Source organism: Centruroides sculpturatus, unplaced genomic scaffold, assembly GCF_000671375.1.
Source record: "Centruroides sculpturatus isolate CEXI.00-Female unplaced genomic scaffold, Cexi_2.0 scaffold19, whole genome shotgun sequence".
In the NCBI taxonomy this organism is placed as follows: Eukaryota; Metazoa; Arthropoda; class Arachnida; order Scorpiones; family Buthidae; genus Centruroides; species Centruroides sculpturatus.
In genome coordinates, this window is record NW_019386694.1 from 291,628 (window position 1) to 311,619 (window position 19,992).

At 29.1% G+C, this 19,992-nt stretch overlaps 1 protein-coding gene across 1 annotated transcript in view; it reads right to left on the bottom strand.

Moving 5' to 3' along the window:
- Positions 1-15,558, bottom strand: part of LOC111615607 — a 72,667-nt gene extending 57,109 nt beyond the window's left edge. Inside the window, exon 1 of the mRNA XM_023357015.1 lies at positions 14,216-15,558. Within this exon, the coding sequence (XP_023212783.1) occupies positions 14,216-15,528 (1,313 nt within the window). The 5' untranslated portion in view covers positions 15,529-15,558. The remainder of the gene's footprint in view (positions 1-14,215) is intronic.
- Positions 15,559-19,992: the final 4,434 nt, after the last annotated feature.

Below are 19,992 nucleotides of genomic sequence, written 5' to 3' on the forward strand. Positions count from 1 at the left end.
TATATATGCTATATGCATCTGTTATTTACGATATTTGTAATAATTTTTGTTTAATCACTTTATTTTAATTTTTTTTTTGCTAATTATGTATTCGCTCGAACTTCGTTAAAACCTCAACTGTATCCCGAACAACAACCGAAGTCGTAGGAAGAAATTCGCCTATTTTACCGATCTAGGTATCCCCTTTTCCAGATTTTAATATCGACTCAAAATAATTTAAAAAGACAAATTACAATAAAACGGTTTATTATCCAACTATGAGAAATTTCACAACACGCCAAGGAAGAGAAGAAGGAGCAATTAAATAATCAAAATTATGAAGGATTAAAAAAATATATATATAAATGGGGAATAAGGCACTTCTAACAATCTCTGCGAGTATGTGGGCTAAATTTAAAAAATCCGTGCTTCTCGCTTGGACAACTGTATGTGGCCGGCTCACGTCGAAAAACCTTCCGATTTATTCGTGTACGCACCAGACGGAAAAACAAAAAATATCGTGTATCCACAAACACTCCAATAAATAAATAGAATTGAACGACACTTTGAAATGTTTTCCCGATGAAAATTAATAATAATAATAAGTTTCAATAAAAATGATAAAATGTAAATTGAATTTTATCATAACGAGTTTGCTTGAATTTCGTTTCTTATGAGATCGCAGCAATGCGCGACGGGTAAGCTAGTATTGTATATATTGAGATATCTAAAAACAATTTATTATACATATATATACATTTAATGTAAAATTCTTTGATTGAGATAATAAGTTTATCTAGTAATAATTTTAGTATTTTCTGTTTTTCTTATATCATTAGAATATCAATAATTTATTTCCAAGCTTTTACTTTATATTTTATCACAAAATTTGATTCAATTACTTTACAAATAAGCAAATCAAATCTTGCAACTTCTTTATTAGCATATAGCTGAGTACTTTTCAAATCATTGGTAAACGATGATTTGAAAAGCAAAAATTCGGAATTTTTAAAACTTAGTACCAATAAACAATCAAAATAGAAGATTAAAAATAGAAATTCCCAATTTTAATTAAGTTGTTTGTTAATGCAAAGTCGGTATTCTGCCTCTTCAGGAGAAGACAGTTATTACTCCCGTGAGATTCGTTATCTCATCAACGCTTTTAAAATGTCACTGGAGATGACATTTTAAAAGCATCGATCATCACTTTAGACGTGTTTTGTTAAAACTGCATAATATTTATGATATAGCTTATTGTAATAAAAGTTTATCCGTTATCATGAAATAGCTATTTTTTCCCATCACAAATTTTTAATAGTAATATGATAATTTACAAAATATATTTCTAATTGACTAATTCATTAGGACTGTTCATAAATAAACTCCACACTGAAAGAAAGAAATGGTAATGGTTATGACAAATCGGACAAAGTCAGACTGGGGAAAAGGAGTGATTGAACTTGAATGGACGTACAGTACATTTTATTTAATTAAATTTTAAACAATCGACGCATTTCATTACGCATACAGTCATAAAGCTGTTTTTTGAATTAATTGAGTTTTTTATATCGAAAATTGGTAGGGAGTTAAGCCCTATTATTCCCTATGTAGATCTGTCAATGCAACTGGCAAGCATTGAAGGAGTAATTACAGTCTCATGGGAGCCATACCTGTCTACACCTGAAATGGCTAATTACATGTAAATACCAATAAAAATGTAATTAAAGTAAAATGTTAACAATACGAATTCTCACGCATTTATCCTCTAAAGATTATAACAAAATATTACTGTTTAAAACATCACAATGTAATACTGTATAATGTAAAAAGTCAGAAATGAACTATCGATATTCTAATGGTATTTAAAATATAATATAAAAAAATAAACATAATCCTATATAAACTGAGAGAAATTTATACATTAAATGTCTATATTTATAAAATTAATAAGTTTTAAATATCTACATATATATAAATATACATGTGTATATGTTGAGATATTTTAAAAACTATTCTTTTATCTTAAGTTTCCTAGAACAAAAATGTAAAATTCTTGAACTTATTTCGTTACAGATCGCTATACATTTCTCTTTTTTATATATGTTACAGTCAAAACCCGTTTTTAGTTAGAACGCGTTTTAACTAGTTGAAACTAGTTTATACTGAATGTCTTTGTTAAAATCAGTTTTGTCTAGTTTAAACTAGTTTTAACTCAAATTCATTTTTGACTACGGTAAATTCTAATTTTAACTAGACAAAACTGGTTTTGTCTAGTTTATTTACTGCTGTACATGTTTTGATTTTAGATAAAACTAGTTTTAACTTTTAACATTAGTTAAAACTAATTTTAGCTACATAAATATGTTTGGGGGAAATAAATAAAGTTATGTATAGTGATTCGGCAGAAAATGCCTAACATTTTGCTTATGAAGGAAATTACAGCGCTAAATTAAGTTTAGAAGCCCTCTAATGAAAATATCATATTCTGGAGTATGTTTTTTAAATAAAAGTTCGGAGTTTATTTTAAAAAATTGTATACTGTGTTTGCAATGACGACTTTTTTACTGTCTGGCATTTTAGGCATTGTTACGGCTAACGGGAATCTTAGCCAGGTACAAGTTCAAAGTGGTGAGTCCGTACAAGGTTCAAATCTATTCTGGGGTATACGTTCGTTCTTCTTGCTTCTCGCACTTCGACGTCCTCACAACCAGTAACCAAACCAAAAAGTGACTGACCCTGCGGTTCCTCTCGTACCGCGCAGGATTACTCTTGCAACGACTTCCGTTTCCGCGGCTAGGGGTCTTCTGCCTTAGGGGCGTTTAGTCATAATCCCACGAACAATAGCTTTTCGCCACTAGCCACTTGAACAATCACATGTACAGTACAAAGTGTCCGTTATAGGCATCTCACCCCAAGTATCCGGGTGAGATGCCAAATGCCATTAGAGTAAGATAACAAATATAATTGCATAAAATTAAGTTTTGAATTTCTTAACCAAATTTAATTTATTGCATATGTAGTACAAAGTACTTCATAGAAAGTATAACAGCACAGTATAAGTATTGTTAAGTTTCCGCCCATTCTAACGTGTTCTATAGCTAGCTGAAAGTTTTTTTAGTCCAAAAACTTTTTTGAGAATTCCTTATATAATTTCTATGCATATCCTGCAATAAAACGAGAAAACAAAAGTTTATTAAAAATAGGCATATTGGAAATCAATTAACAAAAAATAGGCACGTTACCCCAAGAAAAATGTGGCATATTTTCCATTTGTTGGGGTAAGATGCCTAGTAGAGTCACGTGCTCCAGCATGTCCGATCGGGATCGGCGGTAGCTGACAATGGAAACTTTAGAACCTTAACTACATCACACATTAATTGTTTTTAGCAATTTTTAATAAATTCCATTTTAACTTTTAGTTTAAAATTATTCTAGAAACATTTCACAACAAAAACTTCGTTCTTATCTAGCTTTTATTCTTCTCGGATGTAGAAAATGAAGTAACGGTAGCCAACTACAGCTTTCCGCACTCAATATTGGCCCAACGATTCATCATACAAATACATGACAATATGTGACGTCACCGTTTGAAAATATCAAAAATTAGGCATCTTCCCCCGCTTACCATCTTACCCCGAATCACTCTATACGTTGCAGTTAAAACCTGTTTTTAGTTAGGATGCGTTTTAACTAGTTAAAACTAGTTTATACTGGATATCTTTGTTAAAACCCGTTTTGTCTAGTTAAAACTAGAATTTACTGCTAGTCAAAAATGAATTTGAGTTAGAACTAGTTTTAACTAGACAAAACGGGTTTTAACAAAGACATTCAGTAGAAACTAGTTTCAACTAGTTAAAACGCGTTCTAACTTAAAACGGGTTTTGACTGTAACATATATAACATAAAATGTAAAAATTGTATTTTATAGTTTAAATTATATATTTTCTGAAAAATTATGCTTTATATACTTGCAAAAAAAAATGTTTCATATATCCGCATTCGCCTACTTACTACCAGTCGCATAAAATATTTTTTATTTGTTGAGTAGTGTTATTCTTAACTATGACGAATCGATATTCATAAATAAGAATACAAATGGTGTCTCGTACGATTTACTCAAAAGCTAGGTTATCTTTACAGTAGAATTTATATAAATAGCTATAAAGTCTGTAATTTTCTTGAACTTCTATTCATTAATCCGTAGATGTCCTTGTCTTAATCATATCAGAATATCTGTTATAAATTCGACACTGCTTTAATCTGACTCAGTGATTTTATTGTTTAATTAAAATCAATCTCGGTAATTTATAGAAATTAATTAAATTTTATTTTGTATATGAGTATTTAATTTTAAAAAATACAACAACTTCGCAATATAATTATTTTGTATTTATTGCAAACACCAAGAAATATACAGGAGAATAAAATATCCGAATGTGATCTATCTGACGTAACTGTATTTTACCTCTATCAAAACCATGATGGAACAATGAATATATTGCACGTTCACAACACATATATGGTTGATTTCCGCTTTCTCAATTCCAGTATAGAAGTAGAACAATTATAGCAGTCGTATCGTTTTTAGTTTTCCGGATATAAACGATATTTCCTGTGAAAATTTCCGCTCATTTATTCTGACAAATGAAACCATCCCCTGTATTTACCCACGTTTTTCGTGCGGTATTTAGCGTCGATTTGTTTAAAAAGATTCAGTTTAAATGTTGCAAAACTTGCGTTATTTTTGCCCAATGTTTTGCGTAACACATAAGCGTTTCTTATAGTAATGCGCAGTATAAGTAGAAATAAGTTTGTATACCAATTTATTGGAATATCAGTGATATGGGCATTTCTCCTAAATAAGCTTGCACGTTCGACAATTCCTTGCTCTTCAATTGCAGACGACTTCTTAATTTTCAGGTTTTCTTTGGAGTTTTTGAACTGCGATTTGCCGGTATCGAATTTTTTTATAACTGTTGCTTTTAAATCATTATTATCGAAGGAAAAATGTTCTCTTGATAATTTTACAAAACCACATGCCTCAACCCCATTTTTGTATAATCGTTCAAATAATATGGGAGAAATAGATAAATTATTCAGATGTAATTTATGACCTTTTCCAAAAAAAGGCTGTAATAATGTTAACACGACCAGATCATGATGACGAGAAAACAAAGGTGAAACTGCCGTATCTTCGCCGATATAAGTAATAAAATCGACTATGTATCCAGTTTTACAATCCGACAGCATAAATAAATCTGCATGAAATTGACTTCGATGCAAAGAATCACAATTACGAAATGATCGGTCGTTCCAGCTAAAACGTATAGTATCGATGCACAGGTTTTCGAAAGGATAAAATACACTTTTGAACGAATTTCTCAAGCTATTCATTAACCTACGAATTATACGTGATCTGTCCGACGTTTGATGATTAGGCGAGTCTGCAAATTGCAACATTTCCATTAGCATGAAAAAGCGATTTTTGTCAGTCGTTTCGTAAAAAAACGAGTCACCCCATAACGAATCCATAAACAAATATTTGCAATTTGACGGAAATTTTCCCTGCCTTATTCTAATATACAATGCCAGAAACAGCATAATCTCGTTTTTGTTTGTGTCTTCGCATTTCAACATCCGTTCGGAAACTTCATGTGTCTTTTTTAAGTATTCATAATGGCAATTAGCGTCTTGTACGATTAAATTTACACTTTTTTCTGTAAATAATTGTTCGAATATTTCTAATTCGGTGGAATTCTCATTTAAACGCCTCGATCTAATTCCCGAACAACTGCCATAGAATTTCAAATGTTTTACAACTAAATTAGAAGATTGAACCCACTTGTTTGAATCGTCGTGTTTCCTGTTCTTACAAGGAGTCGCGCCATCTTGTTGAATCGGCAGATCTTGCTGACCAGAATCTTTGAATTTCGGATTTCTGGAATGTTTCTTTCCTGAAGAATCAAGTATTAATTCTTTGGTTTCTTCGCCGTTTGATCCATTAGAATTCATTTTGGCCTTCAAAGTAACTCACACAAACGCACACACGCACGATGTATTTGTTTCCTTGAACAGTCACCTTTCGTTTTGACAGTAGCTAACGTCTAGATCAAAGGTCACAGGAAATTGCAGTTGCAAACAAATCAAACAAAGGACGTATCAGTATGCTTTCTGATTGGTCTAATTTAAACAAAAGCTTAAGGCTAGTGAAAGCATGCAGGAGACATGCGTTTTGAAGTAGGAATCAAGGTCACTTCCTATTGCTTTGTTTCCTGCAGAAGCACTTACAGAGCTAAAGACCTCGGCCCCCAAGTGTGAAGGGCCCACTATAATATAATTGTTATCATATATTTTTAATACGTTTTTAATGCTTAATAATATAAAAATTTCATATGAAACTGGTAGAAAATGTCTCCTCTTTCGAGTTTATCTGTAATCTATTGTATATTGCGTTTACTCATCGTAGAATATTNATCATTTGTTTTATTAGTAACCAAACAGATGTCCGGCATTGCCCGTCCAAACCCGTTACATTAAAATCTATATTACAAATGTTACATATAACTAAACACCTTATTTTTGCCGAGAAATATAATTTATTTCAAACAAACGTTTTCAGCCTGATTCACAGGTCATCTTCATGTTGAGAACCAAATTTGAATTAAGGATTCATTAATTAATTAAGGTCATCCAGCTGTGTAAACAATGACTCATCATTGTCAAATTTCACAGAAAGGCGAGACAAAGTAAGTTAAACTTTTAAGCTTTTTCTTCAAAATTAACGCATTTCTTTCGATTTTTTCAGTTTTTAAGTATTTTTTATGTTTAATTAAAACTTCCTAATAAAACATTCTTATGTCAAGTGGTTAATGGAATACAAAATTCAAAATTTAAAATTAAATAAGCAACAGAATGAGATAAAATAAAAAATAAATAATAAATAATTAACGGAGTAACATAAAATAAAAATATAAAATTGTAAAAATGTACATAGAAGTATTAAGAAATACAATTACTAACAAATCCAATAAAATTATTATTTTGACTGGTTAGAGCTCTTATTGCGTGAGTCGCTACGAATGGTGCCCCTACTTGAGTCGCTTAGGTCTTTCAGACCCAGTGTTTTTAATATGAAATAATTCAATTTTATCTATCGCATAAATAAACTACAATTACTTTGTTGGATTCTGCGCTTTGTTTGCTATTTAGTGATATTAATTACTTGCGTATTGACAAAATTGATTTTTTAATATTTATTTTTACGTAATTTTATACGAAAAATCCAAAAAATAATCATATCAAATTTCAACTCGCTGTAATTTATCTCGTGTTTCACCGATTGACATTCGGTTTGTTTGTAACTGGGGAAAAATATTACACTTTCAAGCGAAGTGAGTAGAAATTATGCACTTCTGAGAGAAAATTTGTCAACAGATTCCGCGTTACTCCCTACTGCGAAAGTCTATAAACATTAATTGTTTTATGACTAATTTTAACACTTCTTTTCTAAATTGTAAATCGACTAATTGACAAAGATTTTACTTTATTTTATTCATAAGAATGTTGTCTTTATGATTTAATAGATAGTTTAGTAAGATTTTTAGACATAAATTTTATTTATAATTTTTTATCTGATACAGTCGTGTCAGATAAAAAATTAATTCGATCATGTATTTTAAAAATTGACATTGTTCAAAATATTGTAGAATCCATGAAATTTATTTTCTAATAGTTTAGTTATAAACGTTTTCTCTGCATGAAATGAAGCAATCGAAAAAATAATGGGTGGACCATCAAAAATTCGGCAATTTACGACCAATGTTCCCTCTAAGCTGGGCGGCCGCGCTGCCGCGCACTGCTCAAATAGTTGCTGCGCAGGCGAGCATGCACACCGATTTGAATTGTTGTTTACTTATTTCTTACTCTGTCTGCAACATGATTATTGCTACGTATATTTCAATTAAATACATTAAATCATTGACAAGAGATAATATGTTGTATAATATACAGTATGTTTTAAAATGAATTTTAATTTCTACTTTATAACTAATTATTTTAATTTTTATAGAAAAAATAAAATTTTATAGGCTATATATATATAGCCTATATATGCTTAGCAAAAATTTTTTTTGCTTAGAGAAGTATATGTTTCACTCATCGACAAAAAAAATTACAGGGAACATTGTTTACGACATGTTCTCCATTTTGTAATTTGTTTTCTTTATAATATAAAATCTTTACAAAATAATACTTAAAAATGCATCCACGTCAGTACCTGAATGTTATAAAAATGCAATTATCAAAAATTTTGTAATTTTCACAATTTTTATTATCATAATTTATTTTTGTGTTTTTCTGTCGCTCCTTGCGTATTGCGCGACAAAAATGTCGTAACGCGATTAAACGCAGCGATTTCATTTGTAATTACTTCAAATGTAGTTTGCGCTCTCGTATTAGTTTTGTTTTATTGTTTAGCGATGAAAAATGAATAGATAATAATTGCAGATAATAATTAAAAGTATTTTTATCAGATTAAATGTAGATTATTCGAATTTATAATAATTATAGCTACACGATATGATTGTCGCGTAGTTGTAATTTTTATGTTATATCTAATTCCATATTGTTTAAAGCCTAATTAGCTCAAATATAATTTTTTTATTTCGTTTGATCGAGTAAGCATTTTCTCAGAATTGTCTGGTGGGAAATTGACAGCGATAAGAATTACCCCTTCACGTAAATCAATGTCAGAATGTAAATAAACATTAGTTAATCGCCATTTTCTTCGTTTTCAGCTCTAATTTTGCTAATTTTTATTTTTATTGACGTTATTTAAACAAATGTTTGTTTTGTCAGAAATATTCAGGAGTAAAATTACTAGAATTACGGCTCTAAAATGAAGAAGATAGCTATTTGTAACGTTTGCTTACATTCTGACTTTAATCACGTGGATTGGTTCTTCGCGGGAAAATCCTGACCTGATGGTACTGAAAAAACTCTCATTCGTTGAAGTTAAATCAGTCTTAATATAAATTACCAATTAGAGCGTAATTGGCGTAGAAACGAAGATTTTAAAGCCAATTAACAGCAAGAACATCTTCCATATACTTACTATAGAGCAGGGGTGGCCAACCTTTTGCATACCATGCGCCAATTTTTTGATAGACGAGTTCAGATGCGGCCGCCCGGGGCGGAGAAAAATTTCGGCCACCCTTTAATCAGGTATTTCAATTTAAAAGATCAAAATTCAGTTGTCTGAAAAAAAATTAATAAAAAATGCGGTAGTGGTGTAGTTACCCGTACAAAATAGTCCCGTTTGACATTAGTGGCATACACGATTGCGAATGTATCGTGAATCGTAAAAGCAAAAAAAAAAAAAAAAAAAAGGCAACACGTGTAGCGGTCCAACCTACTCGTGGACTGTCCGGACGGTAGCACTGTCATTCAGACGCCTATGCACTGATCGAAAATAAACATACATGCATACACTGTAATTTACTATGTGGAGAACACTCATTTTATATGTAAAGTTGATTGCAACGAATTGTGCAACAAATGAACTTGCCAAGACAGACTATAAAAAATTAATTTTCTATGTAATATTCTTAATTGCAAAGAAGCCAAGTCTGGCAATGTTTCTCAGAACTGACTAAAGCGCCACTTGTAATCGTCCAATGCGCCAAGTTTGGCGCATGCGCCACGGTTTGGCCACCCCTGCTATAGAGAGTTGGAGTTTCCCGGTAATATTTGTTGCTAGATAGTTTTAAAAACATATTTAATCTCCTAAATATTGTCGAATTAGTTAACTTGATGTTTAAGTACATTAAATTAGTTATATAAAACTAAAAAATCGACTTAAAAAGCGAATTTATTGTGATTATTCACATTTCATTTTAAAAGTTGGAAGCAAGACTTTTCGCAGCAATTTTTTTCTTTCACAAGTCTGTGATTAGTTAAATTTTATAACTATAAAATTCCAGGCAGAGGAAAGATTTTCTGCATCCCTCGCATTTAAACAGCCTTCCTGTATTTTACTCCTATAAATCTGCAAGTTTTCAGCTGTCAACGCCAAAGATGGGAAAAATAAAGGTTCTATAATGGCTGCCTCATTCCATTTGACTACAGATCCTGGTGTTTGCGCCATTTGGGACAAAATTGTTGCATTAGACTCCTTTCTGATATTATAACTATGTTCCTTGATTCTAAGTCCTAAACTCCTAGTGGTTACTCCAATATAGTCTTTTTTAACGCCCAATTGCATATTCTCATAAGGAATTCTATAAACCCCTGCTTTCTCCTCTGACATTATAGCACTTTTATCATTTCTGAGGATTTTGTATAAATTACGGGCTCTTTTTATAAGAATTCTCGAGCACCCTTACAGCACAGAATGTAAGAATTAGGTCCCCCGTTTCCAGACTAATTAGAGAATTTTTACATCTAGTCAAACGAACTATTTTCAATTTTATCAATTTTCTGGAACGTTTACAATCGTTCTATAACCGAACCAATTCGAATTTAAAACGGTTCGAACATTTTTAAAATCGAAATAGAAAAGCTTCGAAGTCAACCACTTTAAGCCCCCATATCTCCCGCACCCTTATAGCTATCGAGACGCAACCACCATAGTGCAGGAATGCAGACTTGGGGCTATTACCACATACAAATACCATTTATGTGCGATGTGTAGTTTTGGCTGAAAAGTGAAATATAGGGACACACACATCCATTTATATATATATAGGCCTAAATAGATATAGAAAACAAAGCGCAGAATCCAACAAAGAAATTATAGTTTCTTTATGCGATAGATAAAATTGAATTATTTCATATTAAAAACACTGGGTCTGAAAGACCTACGCGACTCAAGTAAGGACACCATTCCTAGCGACTCAAGCAATAAGAGCTCTAACCAGTTAAAATAATAATTTTATTGGATGTGTTAGTAATTGTATTTCTTTATACTTCTATGCACATTTTTACATTTTTATATTTTTATTTTATGTTACTCCGTTGGTTATTTATTATTTAATTTTTAATTTTATCTTATTCTGTTGCTTATTTAATTTTGAATTTTGAATGTTGTATTCCATTAACCACTTGAGTACGTATGTTTTTTTACGAATTTTTAATTTAAAAAAAATACTTAAAAACCGAAAAAAAACGAAAGAAATGTGTTAATTTCGAAGAAACAGCTTAAAAGTTTAACTACCTTTGTCTCGCCTTTCTGCGAAATTTAACACTGATGAGTCATTGTTTACACAGCTGGATGACCTTAATTAATTAATGGAATTTGTGAATTTTTTGTCTCTTTAATCCATTTGGTAGACTATCTCACAGCAAAGGTTAATAAATTCTTTTATTAGTTTTCACATATGCATTTCGAACCGGTATAACATTTCGGTTCCTCTTCAGTGTTCTACAATTATAAAAATTAAATTGATATAATTTAAAAAACTAACAAAGTAATTTGCCAAGTAACATAACATAAACACATCACAAATACCTCTAAGGGTTTTACACATTTCCTTTTTCATACAGTTGGATCGTTACTTACTAAAACAACAGTACAAGGAGTAAAAAGTAATATGATGAAATTATCGCTATAAAAACAAAATAAATAAAAACTAAGTGGTAAATATTTCAAAAAAGGAAAAGGGTATTTTTATAAAATATGCACACTGACCTTTTTTTGGTTTAATATGCTTTGAAAAACACTCAATATTTTTAGATTTGGGTTCGCAATAATTAAACATTTCTATAAATAACAATTTACAATGACAATATGAATAAACATCGTAACAAGCAAGTTGTACAAAGATTTTATAAAAGTATACATACAGGTTTCTTTCTTTCTAATATTGTAAATGCACAAATGTCAACTTACACTAGGTAACTTACACAAAGTAACCTTTACAATCATTCTTTTAGTGTTAAGTATCACAAAAAAATTTTTTATTGGTCTATTGCCACGCCCTCTATGATGTCGTACCACTGTTGTTCTATTTGCATGCCATTAGAGATATTTATTAAATTATTGTTTTTATTTTTTATTATTTCAATATGTTCTTTGAATTTTCTTTTATATATATTTTTTTCTGTGTGTAAGATTTTAATATTATTTCTATCAATTTTACATTTACTATTTTTAATATGGTTATACCAGGGAGAGTTGTTATAATTTAATCTAATGGCAGCTTCGTGTTCTTTAATACGTGTCTCTAATGTACGACCAGTTTCACCTATATAATATTTCGGGTTTTGGCAATTACAATTGATTTTATATACAACACCAGTTTTCTTCAATACATCATTATTAAATTTGTCTGTTTTTGATCTATTAATATGAACATTCTGTGAGATTTTGTTGGTCAAAGCTGGGGCCAATGCCACATTCTCTTTTTTAAGATTTTTATTACAATTATTAAAAATATTATCAATGTATGGGAAGGGTTTATATGTTTTGTCTTTTTTAATTTTTGTATTAAACCTATTTTTATCATATTGTGTTTTCCATATCATCAAAGTTTTCTTGGGATAACTATTTAAAATGAATTTCTGTTCTAATTCTTTTAATTCAATTTTTCGGTCATTTTCGTTGGTGGTTCTTGTATATATATTTTTTAATTCNATGAATTTTTTGTCTCTTTAATCCATTTGGTAGACTATCTCACAGCAAAGGTTAATAAATTCTTTTATTAGTTTTCACATATGCATTTCGAACCGGTATAACATTTCCGGTTCCTCTTCAGTGTTCTACAATTATAAACATTAAATTGATATAATTTAAAAAACTAACAAAGTAATTTGCCAAGTAACATAACATAAACACATCACAAATACCTCTAAGGGTTTTACACATTTCCTTTTTTCATTCAGTTGGATCGTTACTTACTAAAACAACAGTACAAGGAGTAAAAAGTAATATGATGAAATTATTGCTATAAAAACAAAATAAATAAAAACTAAGTGGTAAATATTTCAAAAAAGGAAAAGGGTATTTTTATAAAATATGCACACTGACCTTTTTTTTGGTTTAATATGCTTTGAAAAACATTCAATATTTTTAGATTTGGGTTCGCAATAATTAAACATTTCTATAAATAACAATTTATAATGACAATATGAATAAACATCGTAACAAGCAAGTTGTACAAAGATTTTTTAAAAAAGTATACATACAGGTTTCTTTCTTTCTAATATTGTAAATGCACAAATGTCAACTTACACTAGGTAACTTACACAAAGTAACCTTTACAATCATTCTTTTAGTGTTAAGTATCACAAAAAAATTTTTTATTGGTCTATTGCCACGCCCTCTATGATGTCGTACCACTGTTGTTCTATTTGCATGCCATTAGAGATATTTATTAAATTATTGTTTTTATTTTTTATTATTTCAATATGTTCTTTGAATTTTCTTTTATATATATTTTTTTCTGTGTGTAAGATTTTAATATTATTTCTATCAATTTTACATTTACTATTTTTAATATGGTTATACCAGGGAGAGTTGTTATAATTTAATCTAATGGCAGCTTCGTGTTCTTTAATACGTGTCTCTAATGTACGACCAGTTTCACCTATATAATATTTCGGGTTTTGGCAATTACAATTGATTTTATATACAACACCAGTTTTCTTCAATACATCATTATTAAATTTGTCTGTTTTTGATCTATTAATATGAACATTCTGTGAGATTTTGTTGGTCAAAGCTGGGGCCAATGCCACATTCTCTTTTTTAAGATTTTTATTACAATTATTAAAAATATTATCAATGTATGGGAAGGGTTTATATGTTTTGTCTTTTTTAATTTTTGTATTAAACCTATTTTTATCATATTGTGTTTTCCATATCATCAAAGTTTTCTTGGGATAACTATTTAAAATGAATTTCTGTTCTAATTCTTTTAATTCAATTTTTCGGTCATTTTCGTTGGTGGTTCTTGTATATATATTTTTTAATTCCATTATATATGTATTCTTTTTTACTGTCTGTGGAATGCTAGAGTGATAGTTTATTGTTTTATTTACATTGGATGGTTTTTTATAAGTATTAAACGTAAATTTATCTGTTTCATTATTTATTGTTATATCAAGAAAATTAATTTTATTATCTTTTTCCAATTCTATATCAAATTTAATATCATTATTTATACTATTAACTGTGTTAAGAATTATTTTATCATTAGTTATTTTATTATTAAATATTACTAAATAGTCATCTACGTACCTCATTACGGTCTTTATCCCTGGGATGTTTTGTATTTTTTTGTCTATTTCTATCATTACTAATTCAGCTAGTTTTGGCCCCATCTTTGACCCCATACTCACACCATCGGTTTGCCTATAGAATTCATTATAGACTTCAAAATAATTTCTCTGATATGCAAATTGTGTTAAATCTATTAAAGTTTTACTTATGTTTAAATTTGTGAGGCTATCCCGTACAAGTTTCCATTTTATGTTAGGGTACATATTTTTTACATCTAGGCTGATTAATGTGTCTGTTTTTTCTTTTTTAATTTTTTGAATAATATTAATTGCTTCATCAGCATTTTTTATGCTATTTTTAGAATTTTCAATACTTTTTAATTTTTGTTTAATATAATTTTCTAAATTGTATAGTATCGAGTATCTAAAATCAACTATTGGTCTATATTTTTCTTCTTTTTTGTGTGTTTTCAACCGTATATGTAACTTGGGGGTTCTATTATTATTAAAATTAATTATATTATTTTTATCCGTATCACTAATATTACCTTTCGAATGCATTTCTTTTACAATTTTTGTTAAATCCTTTTTTATTTTTTCATATGGATTATTAACTAATTTAGTATATTGTTCATTGTCAATTTGTTCTTTACTTTTATTTTCTAATTCTTCATTAGTTATTATTATGAGTTGTCTTGTTTTATCAGCTTTTATGATAGCAAGGTTATTTGTTTTTAAAAAATTTATAGTTTTATTTAAGTTTGTTTTATATTTATTTACTTTAAATTTATTCTTTTGGGATATATGTTTTATATCTTGGATTACGGAATTTATTAATTTAGTTTTCTTATCCTTTTTTATCGGCAAGTCTTTTATACTTTTGTCTATACTTGCTATTAGATCCATAGTTATTTTCTCAATAGGTATATTAAAATCAATTCCTAATGTTAGGAATTGTTTTATGTAAGTAGGGATTTGTATGTTAGTTTTATTAACAATTAAATTATTTATCCACATATTTTTCATTTTAGGGACCGGATACTTAAATAATTTATGTAATTTAAGATCTTTTCTATATTTGTATCCATTTGCAATACCTTTGTGTGGGTTTTCTTTGTAACTATGTTGTTGTAATAATTTTCTTAGTTGGTATTTTAAATTATTCCATTTTTTAACTTTACTCCTAATTACAGATTTTATTATCTTTCTTTCTATCTTCCAAATCATATGTTTGGGGATTATATTCCGTATACTTCTTTTTAACTTTAAGGATTTTGGTGTGTGTTCTTCCCTCAAGAAGCACCTGAAGTAGTTTATGTCATGCTGTAACATCTCCACTTTCTTAGTAAGAATTCTTAACCTGTTTTTCTTATCCATTGTATTTCAATAATATGTTGAATAATATTCAACATAATTAATGGAATTTTTTCATTCAAACTTGGTTCTCAACCTGAAGATGGCCTGTGAATCAGGCTGAAAACGTTTGTTTGAAATAAATTATATTTCTCGGCAAGGATAAGGTGTTAATTATATGTAACATTTGTAATATAGATTTTAATGTAACAGGTTTGGACGGGCAATGCTGGACATCTGTTTGGTTACTAATAAAAGAAATGATTACGATAAGAATATATTTGTTTAAAAATATCTTTGTAAATTTAAAATACCATAAACTAATTTAATTATTCCTAAAAATCCGTGGAACATTTTTATTATATCAAGTCCAAATCCACATAAAGAATTCATTGTTTGGTGAAAAACCTCTGTTATACAGAGTCAACAAAGATGGGCTGGAAAAGACAATAGAATATTTTTGGGACTAAATAATAATATAATAATTAACAATCTTTATGATACATTGATTCTGGTTATTAAAAGGTCTTCATGGCTTATGAACAGATATACTAAGTACTTAATAATCCCCATAGTTACAATACGATAATTTTATAAATAGATAACTTATATTTAAATCACGTAGGCCAGTTTTAATATTGAAAGTTTAGTATATATGAGTAATGCAACTATAGTCGCCCCGACTAGAGTTGGCATTTGGGTTAGTTCATTTCTAAGACTTTAAGGAGTAATAGAATTGTTTATAAATGCACATATATTTCCTTGCGTATTTGTCTTGAAAAGCTGTGGTTAATTTAGTTATTGTGGTTAATTACATCAACATTACTACCTTCTATTAAATATTTACGTTCACTAAAAATTCTTAATTACAAATTAATGAAAAAAAGGGACGTATCGTATCAATTTTCCCTATAGCACACTCAAGAAAGATCTAAATCTTACGGAACATGAGGCTTACTGAAGTTTAATGAGGCCTCATTATTTGTATAATTAATAAAGAACCTTTAAATTGAAGTCAAATGATACAAGTAATACTATAAATTATTATTATTATTATACTAATAATATTAACTATTTTTTACTATACGATTCGTGCTCTTTGTTAATTAATGAAAAAGTATTAAAAATTTATGATAACAATTCAATTATTGTGGGCCCCTCACACTTGGGGGCTGATGTTTTTAGCTCTGAAAGTGCTTCTGCAAGAGACAAAGCAATAGGAAGTGACCTTAATTCCTACTTCCAAGCGCATGTCTCCTGCATGCTTTCACTAGCCTTAAGCTTTTGTTTCAATTAGAACAATCAGAAAGCATACTGACAAGTCCTTTGTTTGATTTGTCTGCAACCGCAATTTCCTGTGACCTTTGATCTAGTCGGTAGCTACTGTCAAAACGAAAGGCGACCTGTTACAGGAAACAACTACAACGTGTGTGTGTGCGTTTGTGTGAGTTACTTTGAAAGCCGAAATGAATTATAACGGATCAAACGGCGAAGAGACTAAAAAATTAATGCTTGTTTCTTCAGGAAAGGAAGATTCCAGATATCCGAGATTCGAATATTCTGGTCAGCAAGATGCGCCGATTCAACAAGATGGCGCGACTCCTTGTAAGAAAAGAAAACACGACGATTCAATCAAATGAGTTCAATCTTCTAATTTAGTTGAAAAATATTTGAAGTTCGATGGCAGTTGTTCGGGAATTAGATCGAGGCGTTTAAATGAGAATTCCACCGAATTAGAAATATTCGAACAATTATTTACAGAAGAAAGTGTAAATTTAATCGTACAAGATGCTAATTGCCATTATGAATACTTAAAAAAGCAACATGAAGTTTCCGAACGGAACTTCATCATGTTGTCAACGTGCAATATATTGTGTTGTCAACGTTGTGTTGTCAACGTGCAATATATTCATTCTTTCAGTTACGTCAGATAGATCACATTCGAATATTTTATTCTCCTATGTATTTTTTGGTGTTTGCAATAAATACGAAATAATTATATTGCGAAGTTGTTGTATTTTTTAAAATTAAATAGTCACATACAAAATAAAATTTAATTAATTTTTATAAATTACAGAGATTGACTTTAAACAATAAAATTACTGTGTCAGGTTAAAAGAGTGTCGAATTTTTAATAGACAACATCTACGGATTAATAAATAGAAGTTAAAGAAAATTACAGACTTTATAGCTATTTATATAAATTGTAATGTAAAGATAACCTAGCTTTTGAGTAAATCGTACGAGACACCATTTGTATTTTCATTTATGAATATCGGTTCGTCATAGTTAAGAATAACACTACTCAACAAATATAAAATATTTTATTCGACTGGTAGTAAGTAGGTAAATGCGGATATATGAAACACTTTTTTTTGCAAATTTAAAAAGCATAACTTTTCAGAAAATAAATAATTTAAATTCTAAAATACAATTTTTACATTTCACGTTGTTATATATAAAAAAGAGAAAATATTTAGCGATCGGTAAAGAAATAACTCCAAGAATTTTATGTTTTTGTCTAGGAACCTTAAGATAAAAGAATTGTTTTAAAATATATCAACATACAGACATGTATATTTATACATATGCAGATATTTAAACTTATTAATTTTATATGTATACACATTAAATGAATAAATTTCTCTCTGTTTATGTAGTAATATGTTTTAATTTTTTTAATTTTAAATACCATTAGAATATCGATAGTTTATTTCTGACTTTTTTTATTATACAGCATTATATCGCGATTTTTTAAACAGTAATATTTTGTTATAATCTTTACAGGATAAATGCGTGAGAATTCGTGTTGTTAATATCCTACTTTAATTACATTTTAATTGGTATTCACATGTAATTAGCCATTACTGGTGTTGACAGGTATGGCTCCCATGAGACTGTAATTACTCCTTCAATGCTTGTCAGTTGCATTGACAGATCTACATAGGGAATAATAGGGCTTAACTCCCTACCCATTTCCGTGGTTGAATAAACCTCAATGAATTCATAGAATGTTTTATCACTGTATGAGTAATGAAATAAGTCGATTGTATAAAATTGAATCAAATAAAATGGGCGTCCATTCAAGTTAAATCACTCCTTTAAACCCTGTTTCACTTTGTCCGATTTGTCATAACCATTACCATGTCTTCCTCAAGTTTGAAATTTATTTATGAAGAGTCCTAATAAATCAGTCTATTAAAATTACATTCTGTAAATTATCATATTGCTATTAAAAATATGTGATGGAAAAGAATAGATATTTCATGACAAGAAGATGAACTTTTATTACAATATCCTATAACACAAATTTATGCAGTTTTAACAAAACACGTCTAAAGTGATAATTGTTGCTTTTAAAATATCATCTTTAGTGACATTTTAAAAGCGTTGATGAGATAACGAATCTCACGGGAGTCATAACTGTCTTCTCCTGAAGAGGCAGGATACCTACTTAGCATCAACAAACAACTTAATTAAAACTGGGAATTTCTATTTTTAATTTTCTATTTTAATTAAACTGTTTATTAGTACTAAGTTTTAAAAATTTCGATATAATATAACGTAAAAACTTGGAAATAAAATATTGATATTCTAATGATACTTGGTTAAATACAAAATACTAAAAATATAAACTAGATAAACTTATACCTTATTACCTTAATGAGAAATTTCTGCATTAAAAAAATCTCTGTATAATAATATGTATAATGAATTACTTTTAAATATCTAAATATATACAACATATGCATGTGTGTATGTACTTACTGTACATACAGACTCAATTTTATAATTGCTTTAATTCCAAAAATAGTTTATTATCACTGTGATAATTAATTGTTTTTTAAGTACTATACTCAATAGTTATTTATCGGTCGATTTTTATTAAAAATTTCTATTTTGTAACCAAACGTTAAATAGGTTTTTATAAATTAGTAAAATTGTGAAAGAAAAGGCTTACTCTCGTTTATTGCATTTATGTATTATATCCCAAAACTAGGAAAGACACGAATTTGCAATTATTGCATCTTACACAGAAAGATGTTTGTGCTATTCAACAGATAATTAAAAAATGTAAAACTTCTGAATGTTTAGGCAATATTACCATTTAATAATTTTACTAATATATGCAATTTTTGCAGATAGTTAGTTCGTTTAAAAATACAATAAGTTGTTTTCAGTGAAATTATTACAATAAATTTATATATTACTAGCTGCAAGGACCCTCTTCGCTGGGTTTTTATTTGTGGGCAAAAAGTAACGATAGTGAAGATTAAGATAATTACATTATAGCCAATCTTGCCCGTTTTCACAGAATGCAAGAATTAGGTCCCCCGTTTTTAGACTAATTACAGAATTTTTACGTCCAGTTAAACGAACTATTTTTAATTTAATCAATTTTCTGAAACATTTACAATCGTTCTATAACCGAAAATTTTTAAA